The following is a 24,123-nucleotide window of genomic DNA, read 5'->3' on the forward strand; positions in this document are numbered from 1 at the left end:
AGACATACACACGGAGATGAAGGTTCGTTTAGGCGTAGACATACACGCGGAGATGATGGTTCGTTTAGGCGTAGACATACACGCAGAGATGATGGTTCGTTTAGGCGTAGACATACACACGGAGATGAAGGTTCGTTTAGGCGTAGACATACACGCGGAGATGATGGTTCGTTTAGGCGTAGACATACACGCGGAATCACACGGCGTACACATACACGCGGATAGCTCAAAATGCGTATAGATAACACGCCACTTGCTTTTAGAAAGTGCCGTGTATGTTTACGCAAAGTCATGATGTCATGTTGGATTTCTCAATTCATCACCCCTTTAACAAAATCAAAAAAAAATCTCAAAACAGAATTTGCCAATATTGCACAGCTCTAGTCAGAGGTCTCAGCACTAAATAACTCAACAGTAGATCCAGATATCTAATCCAATATTTCACTCTTCTGATATTAGTTTTCATTCAGGGCCAGAATTCATTTGAAAACGTAAGATCAGCAAAAGCGTGTTGATTTCCGTGATGTTAAAGGAGACGGATGTGTGAGTGGAAACTTACTGAGGTTAGGGGAGGATTCACACACAACCAGATAAATATCACAGTTCAGTGTTTCAGATCAATCTGAGGGTTAGCAGCCATTTTAAGAGTCGCTATCGTGGGCTTTTCAGTGCACCGATGAAGAAAATGTTCCTCAAATTACTTTTGCTCTGTTTGTGGCGTCTGGTTGGTGAGTTTTAAATGTGTTTTTATGGCTTCAGTTGCTTCTGTTCTGTATCATGTGATAAATTACTGGTTAAATGAGTTGAAGAAGATTAACATTCACTGTTAGTGTCAGCAACGGTGGCTGTAGTGAAGCGCACGACTCAGGAAATAACTCAAAGAACCGTCTTTAATCTAATAATCCACACAACACACAGGAGAATCATGAGGAGAAACACAACCACGTAACGTAGACGATACCGGACGATGAACTGAACAGAACTCAGGTTTAAATAACAGCGAGATCATGGGAAGAACAGAAACAGGTCTGGGATTAATGAACTAATGATAGACAGGGTTCGTACAGGTGCTGGAAATCCTGGAAAACGCTTGATTTTTAATGTGGTGTTTTCAAGGTTTGGAAAGTGCTTCTATTTTGGATAAAGTCCATAAACCTTCCTGAAATTATAATAGCTTGTTTTAATAATTTGTATATGACAATAGTTCACTTTTTAAATAAAATAAGTCAGAAAGGCCTAATTGCTTTTGGCCTTTTCATAAAAAGTTATTTCCGCTCGAGCTGCTCTGATTGTGCACGAGTGAAGATACAGATGAACAGACAACATGCCGGAAGGTCTTATTTTTGGCTTGGAAAAAGATAAGAAACAAATCATGGTTGAAACGAGGACCAAAGTCTGCAAAAAGGACATTCATCTTTTCACCATGAGGGAGTCGGCGCTTTCGAGCCACGTAAAAGGTAAGCCGTGGGGAATTTTCATCACACTTTAAGTTTGTTTAAGCTAGCTTACAAATGATAGTCAGCTTTTGGGAGGGATGTAAAATAAGTTTATTTAGCCGACAGCCAATGAAGAGAGTAAATGTCACTGAATGTTGATGAACTGAACCTGGAGTTATTCAGCCGCTCATGAACAGATAAAGCTCATGCCTGAACACTAGGAATCACACATGAACTGTGCAGTTGCTGTTCTGTCTCCGTGAGCTCCACCGCACACGATAGCTTTATTGGTTTTGTTCTGCGCTCGTACACAGAGAGTTTGTGTCTGTTTCTTCCTTCCTCTGTCTGTTACTGCAGTCGAGGATTCGTTCATTTCCATATCAAACCCTAAACCTTTAACTGTTATAGAGTATAGTAATAGATGTAGAGACAGTGAACGCAGTGTGACCTTCAGCACTACATTACCCAGAATCCTCCCTGCTCCACCACCTGCAGGCATTCTTCTATCACCTCATCACCCCAGCACCAGATATATGTTCTTCTGTTTCATTCTCTGTTTGTTTGTCTATGTAGGCTATGGTTGAGCTTCTTCATTTGCCTGTATATGGATTTACTAAAGACAGTTTATCGTCATCTTCCTCGTTGTGCGTGATTGACAGCCAGCTGTGACATGATGATGGATTATTATATCCGTTTAAAAGAGCATCTTAAGTAGGAAGAGACTCGTGAAGGACACCAGCTGGACAGACACAGAATTACACCTAAACTTCACAGTTAGGATCCTTGATGTAGATTGGCTGCTTCTACGCCTATGTTTAATATATTATTTAATTAGTATTTAACTTCATATAAAGCATATTTAAAAATTAAAATTAGGAACATAACATAATTTAAATAAAACTACTCATATGTAGCTGGTAGAGTTATAAAATAAAGAAAGAAATACCCAGAGGTAACATTGTCCTCTTCATAACCCTCCTCTTATTCATCAGTCTCAACTGTCTGAACCCCAGATGTTGTTCTTTATATTTTTGACTGCATTGCATAATTAGGACTACACAATAACACATACAGTGATCTAATGGATGATTGACAAATATAATTTTCAGCATATAATTGGAAATCAAATTCATAAACACTTTGTTGATAACATATTCCTCCTGTTTTTGGTGTTATTCTTTAGGGAAGAAGCATGAAGATCTGATGAGAAGACTTCTGCATTGGGGATTATGTTCAGCACAAGCAACGTGCTCATCCTCCAGAATCTCCCTCTACCATCCCCATTTGCAAATTCGTTTGAAGAACCAAATCAGCCAGAGATCAGTTATCACGATTAGAAGATCTGGGATCTGTCAAATCATCTCAGATGTATTAAGCGAGGTATGAAGAACGGACCCCAGGTTTATCTCATCCACACGTCATCCAGAAACTCCATAGGCACCATCAAATCATTAGTTAGCTCTAATCCAACACCTAAAGCTGAAATATGCTGGCTGACACAAAGCTGTAACCAGCCTCTATTCCTATAAATCATGTTGTCAGAGTCTGCGTCTGTTCATGTTTTGTATTTTTTGATTTAGCTTTGCTGTTGTGTTCTAGTTTTTGCTGTTAGTTTGTTATTGGTTCAGTTCTCCTCCATTTCCTGCCTGTTTGTTTCTAAGGTTACTAATGGTTTGATTGAATGGTCACAGGTGTTTCACGGTTCTTTGGTTTGTTCTGTCTCTTTAAGCCCTGTTTCTTTCAGTTCAGTGTCAGTTCTACATTGTGTTCAGTTAGGTTGTTAAAGTTGTGTGTATGGTTCCAGAGTTGTCTGTAAATAAATACTAAAAATGCTTGTGTTTAGATCCTGCATTCTTCCTTCCTTCCTCCATTGATGTGATTGGTTGTCTCTGCCAATGGGGCTGTTGTTGTTGTTCTGGTTTATGATATCAGGGGCCTGGACCATGAAGCCGGTTTAGCTGGTTAGCCAGATATGTTTAAGCTTAGTTTGGGCCAATCCTGTGTTTTAGGTTCCATTAAAGTGGTTTGGCTTTTAGCTGTGAGTAACTTCAGGGCCGGTTATGTTCTGGATAAGAGATCTCAAACTGAAATTGGACCAATCAGCTGAGAGTAAAGTGACACACCTCTGATGCAATAAAGCCACGCCCCCTGTTTCTACTCCAAATTAAAGGTCACTACACAGAAAATGCTTATTAAAGACTAAAGCGTCTGGCTTTTAACAATGCTTATTTATAATAATAATCATTTTGAATGATTTAGATATAATTTATGTAATTATTTTTACCCTTAATCAATTACACATTTATCCTTTTATTAATCAATCATTAATAGGCACTTTCTTAAAATTAATATAAATGGCATTTGTAAAGTCATACAAATAAACTTTAAAATCAATAAATAAAGCTATTAAAAAAGCTTAAATGTGCAATTCTCTCTATATACCGACTAAACTAACTTCATAACTTTTACCTGCATTGACGTATAATATTGTTTTCTTTAAGTTGTCCTCTTTCATAGACCGCTCTCTTCTTCTTGCTGTGTAAATTTGTTTAAATTCTTAAACATTTTCAATCATGTAATATTTTGCAGAAGAGAGAATTGAATCTCAGCTCCACTGATCTAGAGCGTGTGATTGGCTGTTCACTGCTGATGTCAGAGCTTGTGATTGGCTGTTCACTGCTGATGTCACATCACTGAACCGCAGACTAACTTTTTTAGACAAAAATCCAATTCAAGATCTTCAATTATAATTTGACTAGTAATAAATTATTTGCAGATATCTACATATGTATTTTAGATATCTTTAAAGTTGATGAATTAAAAGACCTTCATTTAACAGCCCTTAATTGGTCTTTAGAGGACACTTTTGTCCTAGGGGGTCTGAGGTGTGACCTCAGAAAACTTTTTAAATAAATGTTTTATCAATATCTTTAATAATATAAAAACTATCCATTTATGTTGGTATAAAATTAATATTTTATATATTTTCAGTAGCCACTAGATGGCAATAATAGTACCCAATGGCTGCAATAAGCATTAAGGCTGAACTCTATAAACCAATGTTTTAACGAATTTAACCTCTTTAAGTTTTACATTTTATCACAAGTTAAAATTGTAAATAAAATTTAAATAAAAACATCTTTGTTGTTTTAGACTATAGAAACATGTCAAAACATGCTTAGCGCTCAAAAGACCTTCATATAACATTTGGTCATTCGTGGACACTTTTGGGCACGGGGGTCTGATGTGTGGTCCCCAATTTTTTTTAAATAAATCAATGTTTAATAATATAAAAACTATAAATTTATGATTTTTTTTTATGATTTTTTTTTAATACATAGCTGCAAAAAGGCTGAACTCTAAACCTGTTTTAACAAATTTAACCTCTTAGGTTTTACATAAAAAAGTTTAAAAAGTAATTTAAAAAAAGAAACATTTTTGTTGTTTTAGACTTTACAAAAAAAGCCAAAACATGCTTAGACAAATCTGACTTTGTATGTGTGTGTGTGTGTGTGTGTGTGTGTGTGTGTGTGTGTGTGTGTGTGTGTGTGTGTGTGCGCGCGCGTGTTTGCCACATTCAGAATGTTGTACAGACTCACCCCTTCATTTATGTGTATGAATGATCATCATTGTGTTGGATTTTTTTTTTTTTTTGACAAATAAAAATAAAAGAAGCTCTGAAATCTATTAAATTCCCATTGATTCCTATGGGTGGACATTTTTGTCCACGAAGGCTCAATCAAGGAGTTTTTTTTTTTTTCAACCACTTAACGTTGTAAAATCAAGTCAATGTATTTTTTTTTTTTTTTGTTCAGGTGGCAAACTTAGAAAAAGTAGCCAAGTCAATCCATATTATGACTGGTCACAATCACATTGTAGATATCTTAATTGCAATAACGACTAGTCAAAATTGCAGAGGAGATTTCTGGAACTGGAATTATGACCAGTCAAAACTGATTTATGACTCGTATGGGAAGGTGTATTTAATGCTAAAACGGCTTGCCATAGTTCACTGCTGATGTCAGAGCGTGTGATTGGCTGTTCTCTGCTGATGTCAGAGCGTGTGATTGGTTGTTCTCTGCTGATGTCAGAGCGTGTGATTGGCTGTTCAGGATCAAAGCCTGAATAGATTGGTTTGGTTTTGTCAACTCTAAACTAATCCTGTAACCCTGAGTTTGTTAAACTACCATCATGGTCCAGGCCCCAGATCCAGAAGAGCTGGAAAAACATTTTAGTTTTAGTTCAATAATATAAATGTTCACTGAAGTTAAAAACATTTTATTTCAGCTATTTGTCAAGGAAACATTTCTCAATGAAGTTTAACTTGATGTACTAAAATATCTAAAGCTGAAATAAAATGAATAAAAACTACACAGGGCCTATAAAACCCCCAAAACTATTAACAATCACACAAACACAGAATTACTAAAACCTTAACTACAGTGAAAATGGACAATATAAGAATAAAAACAGGCTCAAAACATTGATCAAAATATAATATTATCTCAATGATAGTAAAATAATATGATACACTGGTTTGAGTCTCACAGGAGCTCAAGATTTAAATGTTAGTTTAAGACTCACTAAAGTAACTTTGAGAAGAAAACCATCGAACAGGATTATTTCTGAAGCAATTTATCAGTCTTTTGTTGTCTTTTCATATTAATAATAACAATAATTAATGTGTTTTATGGCTTCAGTCGCTTCTGTAATAAATGACTGGTTAAAATTAAAACGCAGGAGGGGATCATGTTGAAGAGAAGAATGTGAACAGAGGAGATTCAGTCACTCTAGACCCTCGTCTCACTGAAGTGAAGGATGATGATCAGATTCAGTGGAGGTTTAGATACACTAAAGTCACTTTAATCGCTGAAATCAATAAACCGGCCGACAGCTTCACTGTATATGATGATGTTCTTGATGGGAGATTCAGAGACAGACTGAAGCTGGACAATCAAACTGGATCTCTGACCATCACAAACTTCACAATCAAACATGCTGGAGAATATCAACTACGGATCAACAGTAACTATGAGAGGAGTCGTTTCTTTCTCACTGTCATTGGTGAGTTAAAAACATTTACACCTGTTTTTTAATGACAAAGTTAAAATTGATTCATACAAAATTTTGTTTCTTTTTGTTGTTTTATGATATTGTTTATTTCAAATGTTGAACTATTTAATTTAATAAACCATTATAATCTGTTGATCTGAGACAAACCCTGTTTCTGTTTGTTCTGTGTGTTTGATGATTCAGTGTCAGTGACGGAGGGAGATTCAGTCACTCTAGAGTCTGGTCTCACTGAAGAGGATGATGATCGGATTCAGTGGTGGTTTGGAGATGAAGTCACTTTAATCGCTGAAATCAATAAACGGGCCGACAGCTTCACTGTATATGATGATGTTCTTGATGGGAGATTCAGAGACAGACTGAAGCTGGACAAACAAACTAGATCTCTGACCATCACAAACATCACAATCAAACATACTGGACGTTATCAACTATGGATCAACTATTACTGGCCTTCTTATTTTCTTTCTGTCTACGGTGAGTTAAATATCAGTTTCACATGTTTTATTTATTACAGTGAGATCTACAGAAGTATCTTATCATGAATAATTCGTTTAAATGACTAATTCTCTTACTGTTTTACATTAACAGCAGGTTTATATTGAACTTTCTGTTAAATAGTTTTAAATGTTCTACTTTTGATCATCTTGGTTCCTCTCGATGTTTCTTCCTCGTCTTCTTGAATATCTTCATTCATCCTCATTTCTCTTTATTCTCTGATGTTTTCCAGCTCGTCTGCCTGTTCCTGTCATCAGCAGTAACTCTTCTCAGTGTTCTTCATCATCATCATCATATTGTTCATTGGTGTGTTCATCAGCGGTGAATGTGAGTCATGTGACTCTCTCCTGGTACAAAGGAAACAGTTTATTGTCCAACATCAGTGTGTCTGATCTCAGCATCAGTCTCTCTCTACCTCTGGAGGTGGAATATCAGGATAAAAACACCTACAGCTGTGTGCTGAACAATCCCATCAGCCACCAGACTCAACATCTGGACATCACTCAACTCTGTCACACATGTTCAGGTACGGCAGCAACGCTGATATTAGTTGATGTCAGCGCTGATATTAGCGTTTATTGACTGAGCTGATCTCAGTTTGATGTTTTTATTCCTCAGACCCTGTCCACTGTTGTGGTCCCACCGAAGCTGTGATCCGATTGGTCCTCGCTGCTCTGGTGGGCGTGGCTACTGTCATGATTGTGGTTTATGACATCAGATCCAGAAGAGCTGAACGAGATCAAGCTCATATTCACACATCAGGTACATGATTGATGATGTCATCTCTCACAAACTGATTTTGCATATATTAATATTGGTTTAGATTTATTAATTTATGGCTTCATATGTTCATCTTTTTCAGGAAGAGCTTGAATCTAAAGCAGAACGCTGAACGTTAAAGATTCTTCAAGTGTGTTTTTGTCATCATAAATACTGATGATTATTTGAGCTTCTGCTCTCTTTCAGTGTCAGATTTTTAAAATCTTATTTGTAAGTTTATATTTCTCTCGGATACAACAATGATATAAAATAATAAAGAGTCACACAGATCTCACTTTAATACTGCTGACGGATCTAAAGGTTTTCAACAACAACCTGTGTTGTATTTGAAGAAAGCAACCTTACATTGGTGTTTTTTTATTTTCTTTGTTTTGTTTTATATTAATTTCATTAGTCATTCATGTATTCAGATTATTATGATCTGATTTACTTCACTTATCATTTAATAATGTTATCATTATTGTTAATTTTTGTCACTTTGTGTGTTCTATGACTTATTGTCCTCATTTGCTTGCTCTTGTTGTTTAATCTTATGATTGTGTGTTTGAAGGGAGGTTTGTCTTCACGAGTAGGAGATCACAGAATGTCTCAAGGCTTTTATCATCACAGGACGATGTTGTGAAGTAGTAATTCTCCATAGTTTTTCTCTTGGTATAATAACACTTGTTGTAAATGTATTGGTCAGATGAAGCCAGAGCATTGAGTGGTGTAACTTCTGGACAGACTCTGAGCATTGAAACATATGCAACTAAGATTATTCAACAAACTCTGCTCTGTTATGATCATCACTTCGTCTCCTGCTTTCTCAGTCAAATTCTCAGGCTGATAGACTTATATCTTCTGGCAAGGATTCGGCGCCGGGGCTGAATCTGATATTTGGAGAGCCATCAGAACCAACATTTTGGCTCGATCTAACATGCTGTCCATTTGCCAAATGTATTTTCTTGCCTTTTTCAATAAAGTTTTCTCGCTCTGAGGTTCAAGAGTCTCTCCATGTTTTATTTCTTCTTCTTCCACTAATTTCTCTTTCATTAAATTTTCTTGTTGTTTTATCAATCCACAATAATAAACAACCAACAGGCCGAGCTATGGGAATAGCGAACAGCACTGAAAACTTTCCAGGCAGGTTTTTTTGTCTGCACAGACCTCAGGCTCTCCCACTCCACCGCCCCGGTCTTTGAGATCTCCATCCAGAACCGCTTCTTCCCTTCTTTGTGAGTCAGAATGCGATGCTGTGATTATCGGCAGTTCCATCGTTCGGCACGTCCATGCTGCCTCAGGACAGGTAAGGTGTGCAGTCACTGTTTTCCTGGTGCTCGTGTTCTTGTTGTCTCTGCACAGATTCCGGCGATCCTGAATGGTGACGAGAGCGTCGGAGCGATTTGTGCTGAATGCGAAGGTGAACGGCATCAGGATATGGCAGACGGAGGTTCTGAAGACGGACTTCATGAGCCTGATGGAGACGGTAAGCAGAACATCACACGCGATGGGGGTCATCATGTCCGGAGCGCATCCCACATATCGATGAGGACTGAAAGGTTCGGTAGATTATTTGCTCTAAATGAATGGTTAATGTCATGGTGTAACTCAATCTTTTCTGGGAGTGGCCTAGGCTTTTCCGTGCTGATGGCCTACACCCCAGCAGGATCCGAGCGGATCTTCTGTTGGAAAATATCTCCTCTTAGGCTCCGTCCACACGGAGATGTGTTTAGCTGTATACTTATACATTTTGTAGCGTATCAGTGTTTCGTCCACACGGATCCGGCATTTTCGAAGAATGAATCCGATATTTTCTGAAACCGGGTCCCAGAGTGGATAAATCTGAAAACGACAATCTTGCATTTTCGTGTGTACAGCAAATCCGTATATTTTGTGAAACGGTGATATCATCACGCTACGTCCGGCACGGTGAAAGACTAAAGGGATACAGCTACGGGCACTGGGCATGCGCACATTAATAATGCGTCATTTAATTACCATATCTGCATTAGTGTAAGGGTAGGTTTAGGGTTGGGTAGGTGTAGACGTTAATAAAACACATCTGTTAAGTAGCAAATGTATTTATTGTTATTTTATCGTGAGATTTTGCCTCACCTCCTTCCACCGCTATACCCCTTCTAGCCACAACTCTTCTTCTCCATTATTAGTGTATTTCTGTGGCAGAATTACAGCGCCACACACTGGCCTGGCATGTTTACTACATCGTTTTGAGTCGGTTTCAGTGATCTCGTTGTTACGGGTACAGAGTCTACGGAGACAAGATGGTGAGTATCAGGTTTATTTGAACAACCAGTTGAGTTTGAAACTTGAGGGAGTGAAGATGGGCTGATGATAGTTCGGGTTTGTGTTGCTCAGGGTGCACTGGTAGATCGTAGGAGGTATCGCAGGAGATAAACGCTGGAGAACACAGAACACACACACGCTGGACACTGGAGATCGCTGGAGACTGGGTAGAAGACACTGGAGACGGGTAAGTAACATTGAGGGAGTCCTTAAGGTCAGCCGAAGAGGTTAGTACCTTTCTCTAACGAGACTGGACAGTGACTGCGTGGGTGTGTGTGGACGGGGCCTAAGACGCTACACACTGTATGACTAGTGAGTCAAAGCACAAATGTCTTTGTTCCACCCACATAGTTAGCTGATAGTAATGCGAGTGTAGTGCATTCTAGAGAGACTGTTTCTATTTCCCGATCAGTGAGGTCAAACATTAAATCTATCAAAGGAATAGAAAAGATTACTGTGATGAAGCCAGAAAACCAAACCATTAGTGAACAAATCCCACAATTCAGCACAAGCATGGTCTGAATGGTTATGAGGACGCTGTTGCAAATATCTATAGAGATAATCTTAATGTTACTCAGAGAACAGGACACAGAGTTCATTTATTTGAAATGCTTGTGCTAAATGTTTCACTCTCAGATATAAGAAAAATTCTACTATCTCTTGCTTTGGCCAGCGTGTATAGACCTCCAGGGCCCTGTGTTGATTTCCTAAAAGAGTTTGCTGATTTTTTTCTCAGAGCTTTTCAATCGAACAACCGAAGAATCTGCACGTAATAATCACAGCTAGTGTCTTAAACCCTATTCAGACGGGATTAGTTTAACATGAGGAGGTGGGGGTAAAGTAATTTTACCTCAGGACGTCTGTAATATTAATGGCCAATTCGGACGGGATAAGACATCTCAGTAAAACTAGCAGAAGTCGGAGAAGTAACTCACTTTACACACCACAGTAACCTTCTTGTCGTCATGTGCGTATGACATTGCTGTTATCACGTGAGCAAACACAAAACATGAGCACCAGTCTGAACTATATATGTGTGTGTTTTATTAAACAGTTGGATCAAGTCTAACGATTCTGATTGATTCCAAGAGCTAAAATAAGTGTTGTGCCTCTAATCTAATGGGTTTAAACTTCTTTTTTCTTTAAATGATACAAGGTAAATACTATAGGTTTGCTAAAGAGTTGTCCCACCACCTACAACGCAACGGAACGCTTCAAGCGCCTCCATGCTCGCAAAACATGCTTAAAAAAAAAAAAAACTATTTTACCATACATTTTTACAGCCGGTCTATTCGAACGGGATTAGTATTACCCAAGGTAATTTTTCCGGACCTTTTTACAGAAGGTAAAAGTCTCGGTAATCTTTACTGACATTGTCCGTAATGATTACCGAGATGGCACATTCGTACATGACTAAAATCACAGAGAACCTCTGGTAATAATTACTTTTCCCCCATCTCCCCATGTTAAACTAATCCAGTCCAAATAGGGGTTTAGGGAAGTCTCTGCTCCTGAGTTACCAGAATTGGCTGCAATATGTCCTGTCCTAACCTTTGTCAGGCAGAGGGCGACCCCATACCAGAAATCTTTGCTCCTAAAGCAAACTAGAAAGCATCCGTCTACCAACTCATTTCCCATACTACTTTAGTCAGCAAGGCTGTATAAACCAATATTGCTTTGGTGTTGGGAATTTACGCAAAAGTTACTCCCAGTAAAGGCTCCATACTTACTTGGTGAGCCCACCATAAAATGAGGTGGACTAGAGCTGAACTAAGTCCTGTTACCTCATTTCATAGCCTGTTGATCTATCCATCCATCCATCATCTTCCGCTTATCCGGGGCCGGGTGGCGGGGGCAACAGTCTAAGCAGAGACGCCCAGACTTCCTTCTCTCTGGCCACTTCCTCCAGCTCCTCCGGGGGTACCCCGAGGCCTTCCCAGGCCAGCCTGGAGACATAATCCCTCCAGCGTACCCTGGGTCTTCCCCAGGGCCTCCTCCCGGGGGGACATGCCCAGAACACCTCCCTGGGAAGGGTTCCAGCAGGCATCCGAAATAGATGCCCGAGTCACCTCAGCTGGCTCCTCTCGATGTGAAGGAGCAACGGCTCTACTCTGAGCTCCTCCCGAGTGACCGAGCTTCTCACCCTATCTCTAAGGGAGCGCCCGGCCACCCTGCGGAGAAAGCTCATTTCAGCCACCTGTATCCGGGATATTGTCCTTTCCGTCATGACCATAGGTGAGAGTAGGAACCCACAGCTCATGACCATAGGTGAGAGTAGGAACGCAGATTGACCGGTAAATCGAGAGCTTCGCCTTACGGCTCAGCTTCTTCTTCACCACGACAGATCGGTACATCGCCCGCATTACTGCAGAATCTGCACCAATCCGTCTGTCAATCTCCCGTTCCATCCTTCCCTCACTCATGAACAAGACCCCAAGATACTTAAACTCCTCCACTTGAGGCAAGAACTCTCCACCAACCTGAAGTGAGCAAGCTACCCTTTTCCGACTGAGAAACATGGCCTCGGACTTGGAGGTGCTGATTCTCATCCCAGCCGCTTCACACGGCTTCGGCTGCAAACCGTCCCAGTGCATGCTTAAGGTCCTGGTTTGAGGTTGCACGACAAAATCATCTGCAAAGAGCAGTGACGAAATCGTGTGGTCCCCAAACCGGACACTCTCCGGGCCTTGGTTGCGTCTAGAAATTCTGTCCATAAAAATTATGAACAGAACCGGTGACAAAGGGCAGCCCTGCCGGAGACCAACATGCACCGGGAACAAATTTGACTTACTGCCGGCAATGCGAACCAAGCTCCTGCTCTGGTCGTAAAGGGATCGTACAGCACTAAGCAATGGGTCCCGGACTCCATACTCCCAGAGCACCCCCCACAGGGTGCCACGAGGAACACAGTCGAATGCCTTCTCCAAATCCACAAAGCACATGTGGACTGGTTGGGCAAACTCCCATTAACCCTCCAGCACCCTGTGAAGGATATAGAGCTGGTCCAGTGCTTCACGACCGGGACAAAAACCACACTGCTCCTCCTGAATCTGAGGTTCCACTATGGGCCGAATTCTCTTCTCCAGTACCCTGGCATAGACTTTCCCAGGGAGGCTGAGAAGTGTGATCCCCCTGTTGTTGGAACACACTCTCCGATCCCCCTTCTTGAAAAGAGGGACCACCACCCCGGTCTGCCAGTCCATAGGCACTGTCCCCAACCGCCACACGATGCTGCAGAGGCGTGTCAGCCAAGACAGCCCCACAACATCCAGAGACTTAAGGTACTCAGGGCGAATGTACTCAGGGCGAATCTCATCCACCCCCGACGCCTTGCCACCGAGGAGCTTATTAACTACCTCAATGATTTCAGCCCGGGTGATGAAAAATAACAATACAGGTCTCTTTCGAGGCCCTGTAATTGGAATGAGCGTATCCTAAACCCATGGGCGAGGACCCATTGGAGGGCAAGTCTGGTCCCAGCAGCCGCGGTAATTCCAGCTCCAATAGCGTATACTAAAGTTGCTGCAGTTAAAAAGCTCGTAGTTGGATCTCGGGAGTGGGCTGGTGGTCCGCCGCGAGGCGAGCCACCGGCTGTCCCGGACCCTGCCTCCCGGCGTCCCCCGAATGCCCTTAGCTGGGTGTCCGGTCCAGGGGCCGGGAGCTTTTAGTTTGAAAAAATTAGAGTGTTCAAAGCAGGCCGCCTATCGCTGCTGAATACCACAGCTAGGAATAATGGAATAGGACTCCAGTTCTATTTTGTGGGTTTCTGGAACCCGGGGCCATGATTGAGAGGGACGGCCGGGGGCATTCGTATTGCACTGCTAGAGGTGAAATTCTTGGACCGGCGCAAGACGGACGAAAGCGAAAGCATTTGCCAAGAATGTTTTTATTAATCAAGAACGAAAGTCAGAGGTTCGATCAGATACCGCACACACGCCACAATGGGCGGATCAGCGTGTGCCTACCCTGCGCCGAGAGGCGCGGGTAAACCGCTGAACACCCGCTCATGATCGGGACTGGGGATTGAAACTGTTTCCCATTGTGAAGGCTAAGGCCACACATATATGCTATATATTTATTTTGAATATTTATTTTAAAATGTTATTGTTTGACTTATTTTTTCCCCCTCTTTATATTCATATATTGTATTTATTTATTTTTTTGGTGTATATTTGGTATTACATTCTCATTGTGTTTGTTTTGTAAGATTGTTTGTGCTTTATTTATTTTTATGTATTTGTTCAAATCCTAACCAAACGGTTTTACTAGGGGTGTGCGCATTTAAGATCTAAAAAGGAGATAGCGCCCATTCATGACTAGAGTGCACGCTAGAGAATGAATAAATTCCACTAGACAAAGTTATGAGTGTAATATTCATTTTTTTTTGTTTGAGTTGTTTCCTTACCCGAGGTTTTCGCCGAAGCCCATGACTGCAGCATGGAGCGAAGATCGGACTAAACGGATGTGCCATTTCCGGAAACCTTTTATTATTATTTTGCGGAATTATGGGAAATGTAGGGTTTGGTTTAATATGTGTTTGGATCATTTGTTGAGGGGTGTTCTTGTTCATTTGAATGGATATATTTTTGTGTATAATATTTTGTGTATATTTATTTTTATTATTGCTTTATGGTGCATGTGAGTTTTCATATGTTTCTGGAGTTTGTTTATGTGAATATTTTTCAAAAACGTAAAACCATGAAATTAGATATTTGTGAGACCCTTGGGTAATGCAATGGTTTGGTCTAATTTCTTAAAAATGAGTTTGTTTCGATGGTGAGGCAGTTCTGGTGAGGGATCCCGGTCATATAACATCAGAGACCCAGAGCTCACTTTGTTTTTCCCCCTTGCATTTCGTTATTTATTTAATTTGATGTGACCCTTGTATAAGTTATTTGTTTTTCCCTCTTGAATAAATCAAGATTTTGTTTACTTTATGAATGCCTCCTGAAAAGTTTTTGGAAGAACCCGACACCCATCAACGAGGAATTCCCAGTAAGCACGGGTCATAAGCTCGCGTTGATTAAGTCCCTGCCCTTTGTACACACCGCCCGTCGCTACTACCGATTGGGTGGTTTAGTGATGTCCTTGGATCGGCCCCACCGGAGCTCCTCGCTGGCCCTGGCGGAGCATCGAGAAGACGATCAAACTTGACCATCCGGAGAAAGTAAAAATGCAGAATGTTTCCTGTGATGGGTAGGTTTAGGGGCAGGGGCAGTGTAAGGGGATAGAAAATACGGTTTGTACGGTATAAAAACCATTACGCCTATGGAGAGTCCCTGTAAACCACATAGACCAACATGTGTGTGTGTGTGTGTGTGTGTGTGTGCGTGCGTGCGTGTGTGCATGCGTGCGTGCGTGCGTGCGTGTGTGTTATATGTTTAAATGAATAGTATACACTGTCCAGGCATAACATTGTGACCTTTCTAATATTGTGTTCGTTCACCTTTTGCTAACCCATCAAGGCATGGACTCCACTAGACCCCTGAAGGTGTGCTCTGGTATCTGGCACCAAGATGTTAGCAGCAGATCCTTTAAGTCATGTAAGTTGCGAGGTGGGGCCTCCATGGATCGGACTTGTTTTGTTCAGCACATCCCGCAGATGCTTGATTGGTTTCACAGCAGAACATTACCCAAAGCATCACACTGCCTCCACCGGCTCGCATTCTTCCTATAGTGCATCCTGGTGCCATGTTTTCCCCAGGTATGCGACGCATACGTACCCTGCCATAAACGTGATGTAAAAGAAAACGTGATTCATCAGACCAGGCCACATTCTTCGATTGCTCCGTGGTAAAGTTCTGATGCTCACGTGCCACTGTTGGTGCTTTTGGCGGGGTCAGGGGTCAGCAATGGCACCCTGACTGGTCCCCATATCCAACAAACTGAGTACATATTTTATGATGGCTAAATTATAAGGACCCCCAAGCTCCTAAAACATGGGGGTGATGCACCCCCCCCCCCCATTATACATGTGATTTACTGTTTTTTTGGGGTCAAATTAATCATGTGATGTTTTTTCCTTTAATTTTATTAGTTCAAACATCAGTGTGTCTGGTCTGATCTGTCGGGTGGATAAACCGTCTGCTGGATGTTTGTCGTCTCTGTGCGTGTCAGAAGTTCATGACTGAAGCATCTCTTCACTTTATCTTTCTGATAAGAAGCTCATATCTTCCTCTCCACACAACCCTTAGGAAAAACAAGACCCGACTTCTTTAATTTTATTAAGTGTATTTAAGTAATGTTCCAGTATATTTTAAGTGTACTTCATGTAGTAAGTATATTAATATTAATGTACTAGTAGTATACTTGTAAGTGCACTATTTCAGTACTGCTTGGGACTAAATTGGCCCACTTTTAGTATATAAAAGTATATGTTTAAGTGTACTATAAGTGTAACTGTAGCAAACTTTAAGTGCACAACCATGTTTCTCATTTGTCCTAAATCTTTAGTACAAGTGAACTTATACGTATACTAGTAGTTTATAGGGGTGGGAATCCCCAGAGGCTCCACGATACACTGAGTTTTGAAATGATATTAAAGGGTTAGTTCACCCAAAAAAGAAAATGATCTCATTAATTACTCACCCTCATGTCATTAGACACCCGTAAGACCTTCGTTCATCTTCGGAACACAAAAGAAGATATTTTAGTTGAAAGCTGATGGCTGAGAAAGGCTTCAGATAGGCCTTCATTGACATTCAGTAAATTTTTTACTCACTCGACCCATAGAGGCACTAAAAACGTCGTTACAAAGTCCATCTCACTGCAGTGGCTGTACAGTTATGTTACTAAGCGACGAGAATAGTTTTTGTGCGCAAAAAAATCTAAATAACTTCTTTATCCACTAAGTATATTATGCCACTCAGTCTTGGGTCAGATCGTTAAAGTGCGTCCTGTTGTTCCTGTCTGTTGTGTTCTTCGTGGGGATTGCTTCGCTCCGGTTCCGGTTCCAGCCGGCCGCGCCTGCCCGATTGCCTCCCTGCTTCACCAGCTTCTCAGTGTCCAGCGACGCTTCTATGGACTCTGCTGTTATCAGCCTTGTGACTTTCTGATCTATAATTCTGGTGTCTTGAGAGAATAAACTTTTATCTTATTCGCAACTGGATCCTCTGTTCTTTCTCCTAGCGCATACGACAGTCTTGGTGTATTACCAACAGTAACCTTAAAAACGGTGGTCCCAGCTCTTTTCAGGTCATTGACCAGCTCCTTCCGTGTAGTTCTGGGCTGATTTCTCACCTTTCTTATGATCCTTGAGACCCCACGAGGTGAGATCTTACATGGAGCCCCAGTCCGAGGGATATTTTGTCTCTAGTGTCTTTGGACAGCTCTTTGGTCTGGTCATGTTAGTAGTTGGATTCTTACTGATTGTTTGGGGTGGACAGGTGGACATTTTAAAGGCAGACTAACAGTTCTTTGAGGGTTAGAATTCTAGCTGATAGACAGGTGTTCAAATACTTATTTGCAGCTGTATCATATGAATAAATAGTTTAAAAATCATATATTATGATTTCTGGATTTTTTTATTTAGATTTTGTCTCTAACAGTGGACATGCACCTACGATGACAATTTCAGACTCTCTGTAGATATCCAAACTTTTACCACCTAATGATCATCGTTGCTGCTCTTCGTTCCAGGCGCTCTCAGCGGAACTCAGACTTGTGTTCGACCGTGCTGCCACGGGTCGCGAGGCGGCCCGCAAACTCTTGGATTTACGTCAAGGCAAGCATTCTGTATCTGAGTACATCATTCAATTCTGGACCTTGGCCACTGAGAGCAAATGGAACGAGGAGCGCCTCCTCGTTCCATTTGCTCTCAGTGGCCAAGGTCCAGAATGGGACCGATTCCTGCATGGGCTGGCTGACCGTGTCCATAAAGAAATCTATGCCTTAGACCTTCCCAAGAGTCTCAATGATCTGATAGACCTGGCACTTCGGGTGGATTCCAGACTGGAGATGCGGGACCGGCGGAGAATCTCTCAAGTCCGACGACTACTGTGGAGGGACACGGTCAGCCAATTCAACGATCCCGAGCCCATGCAGGTGAGTCGAGCTCGGCTTTCCCGGCAGGAAAGAGAACGCAGAAGAGCCAAGGGATGATGCATGTATTGTGGCGCGACGGGGCATTTCCTCAATGACTGCCAGTTAAAAGATCGAGCCCGACAGTAGAAAGGAGGCTACTTTCGGGTGGAGCGTCATTGAGGAAATCCTCGTCCGCCACTCTCCTGCCGGGAAGAGTGCAATGGGCAGACCGGTCACACAGTTGTCAAGTCTTCGTGGACTCTGGAGCGGAGAGTAATTTTATGGACCATTCACTGGCCACTCAATGGTTCAGGACAGATTCTTGGATCTTTCCCTACTGCTCCCGTAAGCTATTTAAACCATTTGCCATTGCCATGCAGTTACACCTGACACCTTAGTGCTCCCAATACAATCCTTCCTCCTTTGAACAAAACAGTCAAAGAATGGGGTTCAAACTAACAATATTTATTAAAGAGTATTTTCTATAGAATCTTAAGATAGTACTTGCTGAAGACGGCCTTACTGTTGATGAATCTGGCTGTACTGGGTCCGTGCTAGTACTGGCTTAGACTGGATGTGGATCATCTGGGTCTGTGCTAGTACTGGCTGAGGCTGGATGTGGATCATCTGGGTCTGTGCTAGTTCTGGCTGAGGCTGGATGTGGATCATCTGGGTCTGTGCTGGTACTGGCTGAGGCTGGATGTGGATCATCTGGGTCTGTGCTAGTACTGGCTGAGGCTGGATGTGGATCATCTGGGTCTGTGCTAGTTCTGGCTGAGGCTGGATGTGGATCATCTGGTCTGTGCTAGTACTGGCTGAGGCTGGATGTGGATCATCTGAGTCTGTGTTAGTACTGGCTGAGGCTGGATGTGGATCATCTGGGTCTGTGCTAGTACTGGCTGAGGCTGGATGTGGATCATCTGGTCTGTGCTAGTACTGGCTGAGGCTGGATGTGGATCATCTGAGTCTGTGTTAGTACTGGCTGAGGCTGGATGTGGATCATCTGGGTCTGTGCTAGTACTGGCTGAGGCTGGATGTGGATCATCTGGGTCTGTGCTAGTACTGGCTGAGGCTGGATGTGGATCATCTGGGTCTGTGTTAGTACTGGCTGAGGCTGGATGTGGATCATCTGGGTCTGTGCTTGTACTGGCAGATGATCCAGCATCTCCTCTACGTAAAAACTCAAGCATAGCACTTGCAAATTATAGACACATTTTATAAGCAGCATCAGACCCATTCAAACTGGCTCCCCGAGATTTCCTTTACATTTTCAAATAAAATACTATTTATACTATGGCTTGGCTCTTGTAATGTTTAACAAAATAGTGATTCAGATAACAAGAATCTCTGTGAGTGAAGACATCATTGTTGATATCAAGAATTCACTTTTGTACAAGTGAACATGTAATCCCTGATATCAAAAAGACATTGTTACTAGTAAAAATTCCATACCTAATATGAAGAATTCATAATTCATAAATTGTGAATATTTATTTATTGACATTACAAATAAAAGCTAAAATGGCTTGCCATAGGATGCTACTGTGTTGATTTATTGTTATTATTTACTAAGGGATGTGCATCCATATTGACCAGTATGTCCAGCTAAATAATATCAACATTTTAAATTCAATATAGCCTATAAATCAATAGTCAATCAATGTCAATCAATGATTATCGGCTGTTCCATCGTTCGGCACGTCCATGCTGCCTCAGAACAGGTAAGGTGTGCAGTCACTGTTTTCCTGGTGCTCGTGTTCTTGTTGTCTCTGCACAGATTCCGGGGATCCTGAATGGTGACGAGAGCGTCGGAGCGATTTGTGCTGAATGCGAAGATGAACGGCATCAGGATATGGCAGACGGAGGTTCTGAAGACGGACTTCATGAGCCTGATGGAGACGGTAAGCAGAACATCACACGTGACGAGGGTCATCATGTCCGGAGCGCATCCCACATATCGATGAGGACTGAAAGGTTCAGTAGATTATTTGCTCTAAATGAATGGTTGATGTCATGGTGTAACTCAATCTTTTCTGGGAGTGGCCTGGGCTTTTCCGTGCTGATGGCCTACACCCCAGCAGGATCCAAACGGATCTTCTGTTGGAAAATATCTCCTCTTAGGCTCCGTCCACACGGAGATGTGTTTAGCTGTATACTTATACATTTTGTAGCGTATCAGTGTTTAGTCCACACTGATCCGGCATTTTCGAAGAATGAATCCGATATTTTCTGAAACCGGTGGATAAATCTGAAAACGACAATCTTGCATTTTCGTGTGTACAGCCAATCCGTATATTTTGTGAAACGGTGATATCATCACGCTACGTCCGGCACGGTGAAAGACTAAAGGGATACAGCTACGGGCACTGGGCATGCGCACATTAATAATGCGTCATTTAATTACCATATCTGCATTATTGTAAGGGTAGGTTTAGGGTTGGGTAGGTGTAGTTTAATAAAACACATCTGTTAAGTAGCAAATGTATTTATTGTTATTTTATCGTGAGATTTTGCCTCACCTCCTTCCACCGCTATACCCCTTCTAGCCACAACTCTTCTTCTCCATTATTAGTGTATTAGTGTAACAACCTTGTTGTTATGGGTATAGAGTCTACAGAGACAAGATGGTGAGTAACAGGTTTATTTGAACAACCAGTTGAGTTTGAAACTTGAGGGAGTGAAGATGGGCTGATGATAGTTCGGGTTTGTGTTGCTCAGGGTGCACTGGGAGATCGTAGGAGGTATCGCAGGAGATAAACGCTGGAGAACACAGAACACACACACGCTGGACACTGGAGATCGCTGGAGACTGGGTAGAAGACACTGGAGATGGGTAAGTAACATTGAGGGAGTCCTTAAGGTCAGCCGAAGAGGTTAATACCTTTCTCTAACGAGACTGGACAGTGACTGCGTGGGTGTGGGTGCCTTTTGTGCTCCTGGTGATTGTGGTGGTGATGGGTTGCAGGTGTGCGTGGTTAATACTCAGGTGAAAGTGTGCGCTGTGTATCTGTGCCGTGGGAGCCTGGCGTGTCTGTGACACTCGTGTGGACGCAAGATCGGATTGGGAAAGCTCTGGCTTCGTGTGGACGGGGCCTAAGACGCTGAACACTGTATGACTAGTGAGTCAAAGCACAAATGTCTTTGTTCCACCCACATAGTTAACTGATAGTAATGCGAGTGTAGTGCATTCTAGAGAGACTGTTTCTATTTCCCGATCAGTGAGGTCAAACAATAAATCTATCATAGGAATAGAAAAGTATTCGGCCCCCTTGAACTTTACGACCTTTTGCCACATTTCAGGCTTCAAACATAGATATAAAGATAGATAGAGATAAAGATTACTGTGATTAAGCCAGAAAACCAAACCATTAGTGAACAAATCCCACAATTCAGCACAAGCATGGTCTGAATGGTTATGAGGACGCTGTTGCAAATATCTATAGAGATAATCTTAATGTTACTCAGAGAACAGGACACAGAGTTCATTTATTTGAAATGCTTGTGCTAAATGTTTCACTCTCAGATATAAGAAAAATTCTACTATCTCTTGCTTTGGCCGGCATGTATAGACCTCCAGGGCCCTGTGTTGATTTCCTAAAAGAGTTTGCTGATTTTTTTTCTCAGAGCTTTTCAATCGAACAACCGAAGAATCTGCACGTAATAATCACAGCTAGTGTCTTAAACCCTATTCAGACGGGATTAGTTTAACATGAGGAGGTGGGGGTAAAGTAATTTTACCTCAGGACGTCTGTAATATTAATGGCCAATTCGGACGGGATAATACATCTCAGTAAAACTAGCAGAAGTCGGAGAAGTAACTCGCTTTACACACCACAGTAACCTTCTTGTCGTCATGTGCATATGACATTGCTGTTATCACGTGAGCAAACACAAAACATGAGCACCAGTCTGAACTATATATGTGTGTGTTTTATTAAACAGTTGGATCAAGTCTAACGATTCTGATTGATTCCAAGAGCTAAAATAAGTGTTGTGCCTCTAATCTAATGGGTTTAAACTTCTTTTTTCTTTAAATGATACAAGGTAAATACTATAGGTTTGCTAAAGAGTTGTCCCACCACCTACAACGCAACGGAACGCTTCAAGCGCCTCCATGCTCGCAAAACATGCTTAAAAAAAAAAAAAAAAACTATTTTACCATACATTTTTACAGCCGGTCTATTCGAACGGGATTAGTATTACCCAAGGTCATTTTTCCGGACCTTTTTACAGAAGGTAAAAGTCTCTGTAATCTTTACTGACATTGTCCGTAATGATTACCGAGATGGCACATTCGTACATGACTAAAATCACAGAGAACCTCTGGTAATAATTACTTTTCCCCCATCTCCCCATGTTAAACTAATCCAGTCCAAATAGGGGTTTAGGGAAGTCTCTGCTCCTGAGTTACCAGAATTGGCTGCAATATGTCCTGTCCTAACCTTTGTCAGGCAGAGGGCGACCCCATACCAGAAATCTTTGCTCCTAAAGCAAACTAGAAAGCATCCGTCTACCAACTCATTTCCCATACTACTTTAGTCAGCAAGGCTGTATAAACAAATATTGCTTTGGTGTTGGGAATTTACGCAAAAGTTACTCCCAGTAAAGGCTCCATACTTACTTGGTGAGCCCACCATAAAATGAGGTGGACTAGAGCTGAACTAAGTCCTGTTACCTCATTTCATAGCCTGTTGATCTATCCATCCATCCATCATCTTCCGCTTATCCAGGGCCGGGTCGCGGGGGCAACAGTCTAAGCAGAGACGCCCAGACTTCCTTCTCTCTGGCCACTTCCTCCAGCTCCTCCGGGGGTACCCCGAGGCCTTCCCAGGCCAGCCTGGAGACATAATCCCTCCAGCGTGTCCTGGGTTTTCCCCAGGGCCTCCTCCCGGGGGGACGTGCCCGGAACACCTCCCTGGGAAGGCGTCCAGCAGGCATCCAAAATAGATGCCCGAGCCACCTCAGCTGGCTTCTCTTGATGTGAAGGAGCAACGGCTCTACTCTGAGCTTCTCCCGAGTGACCGAGCTTCTCACCCTATCTCTAAGGGAGCGCCCGGCAACCCTCCAGAGAAAGTTCATTTCAGCCGCCTGTATCCGGGATCTTGTCTTTTCGGTCATGACCCACAGCTCATGACCATAGGTGAGAGTAGGAACGTAGATTGACCTGTAAATCGAGAGCATCGCCTTACGGCTCAGCTCCTTCTTCACCACGACAGATCGGTACATTGCCCGCATTACTGCAGATGCTGCACCGGTCTGTCTGTCAATCTCCTGTTCCATCCTTCCCACACTCGTGAACAAGACCCCAAGATGCTTAAACTCCTCCACTTGAGGCGAGAACTCTCCACCAACCTGAAGTGAGCAAGCTACCCTTTTCCAACTGAGAACCATGGCCTCGGACTTGGAGGTGCTGATTCTCATCCCAGCCGCTTCACACTCGGCTGCAAACCGTCCCAGTGCATGCTGAAGGTCCTGGTCTGAGGTTGCCAACACGACAACATCATCTGCAAAGAGCAGTGACTAAATCGTGTGGTCCCCAGACCGGACACTCTCCGGCCCTTGGCTGCGTCTAGAAATTCTGTCCATAAAAATTATGAACAGAACCGGTGACAAAGGGCAGCCCTGCCGGAGACCAAAATGCACCAGGAACAAATTTGACTTACTGCCGGCAATGCGAACCAAGCTCCTGCTTTGGTTGTAAAGGGACCGTACAGCCCTAAGCCAGGGGCCCCGGACCCCATACTCCCAGAGCACCCCCCACAGGGTGCCATGAGGAACACAGTCGAATGCCTTCTCCAAATCCACAAAGCACATGTGGACTGGTTGGGCAAACTCCAATGAAACCTCCAGCACCCTGTGAAGGATATAGAGCTGGTCCAGTGTTCCACGACCGGGACGAAAACCACACTGCTCCTCCTGAATCTGAGATTCCACTATCGGCCGAATTCTCCTCTTTAGTACCCTGGCATAGACTTTCCCAGGGAGGCTGAAAGTGTGATTCCCCCTGTAGTTGGAACACACTCTCCGGTCCCCC

The 24,123-nt window shown here is 42.4% G+C and overlaps 1 protein-coding gene across 1 annotated transcript in view; it reads left to right on the top strand.

Moving 5' to 3' along the window:
• The first annotated feature begins 1,324 nt into the window (after positions 1–1,324).
• Positions 1,325–24,123, top strand: part of LOC137040799 (carcinoembryonic antigen-related cell adhesion molecule 5-like) — a 50,579-nt gene continuing 27,780 nt past the window's right edge. The window contains exons 1-3 of the mRNA XM_067416570.1: positions 1,325–1,457; positions 6,177–6,500; positions 6,693–6,983. Of these exons, the coding sequence (XP_067272671.1) occupies positions 1,325–1,457; positions 6,177–6,500; positions 6,693–6,983 (748 nt within the window). The remainder of the gene's footprint in view (positions 1,458–6,176; positions 6,501–6,692; positions 6,984–24,123) is intronic.

This window comes from Pseudorasbora parva, chromosome 14 (assembly GCF_024679245.1).
Source record: "Pseudorasbora parva isolate DD20220531a chromosome 14, ASM2467924v1, whole genome shotgun sequence".
Taxonomy (NCBI): Eukaryota; Metazoa; Chordata; class Actinopteri; order Cypriniformes; family Gobionidae; genus Pseudorasbora; species Pseudorasbora parva.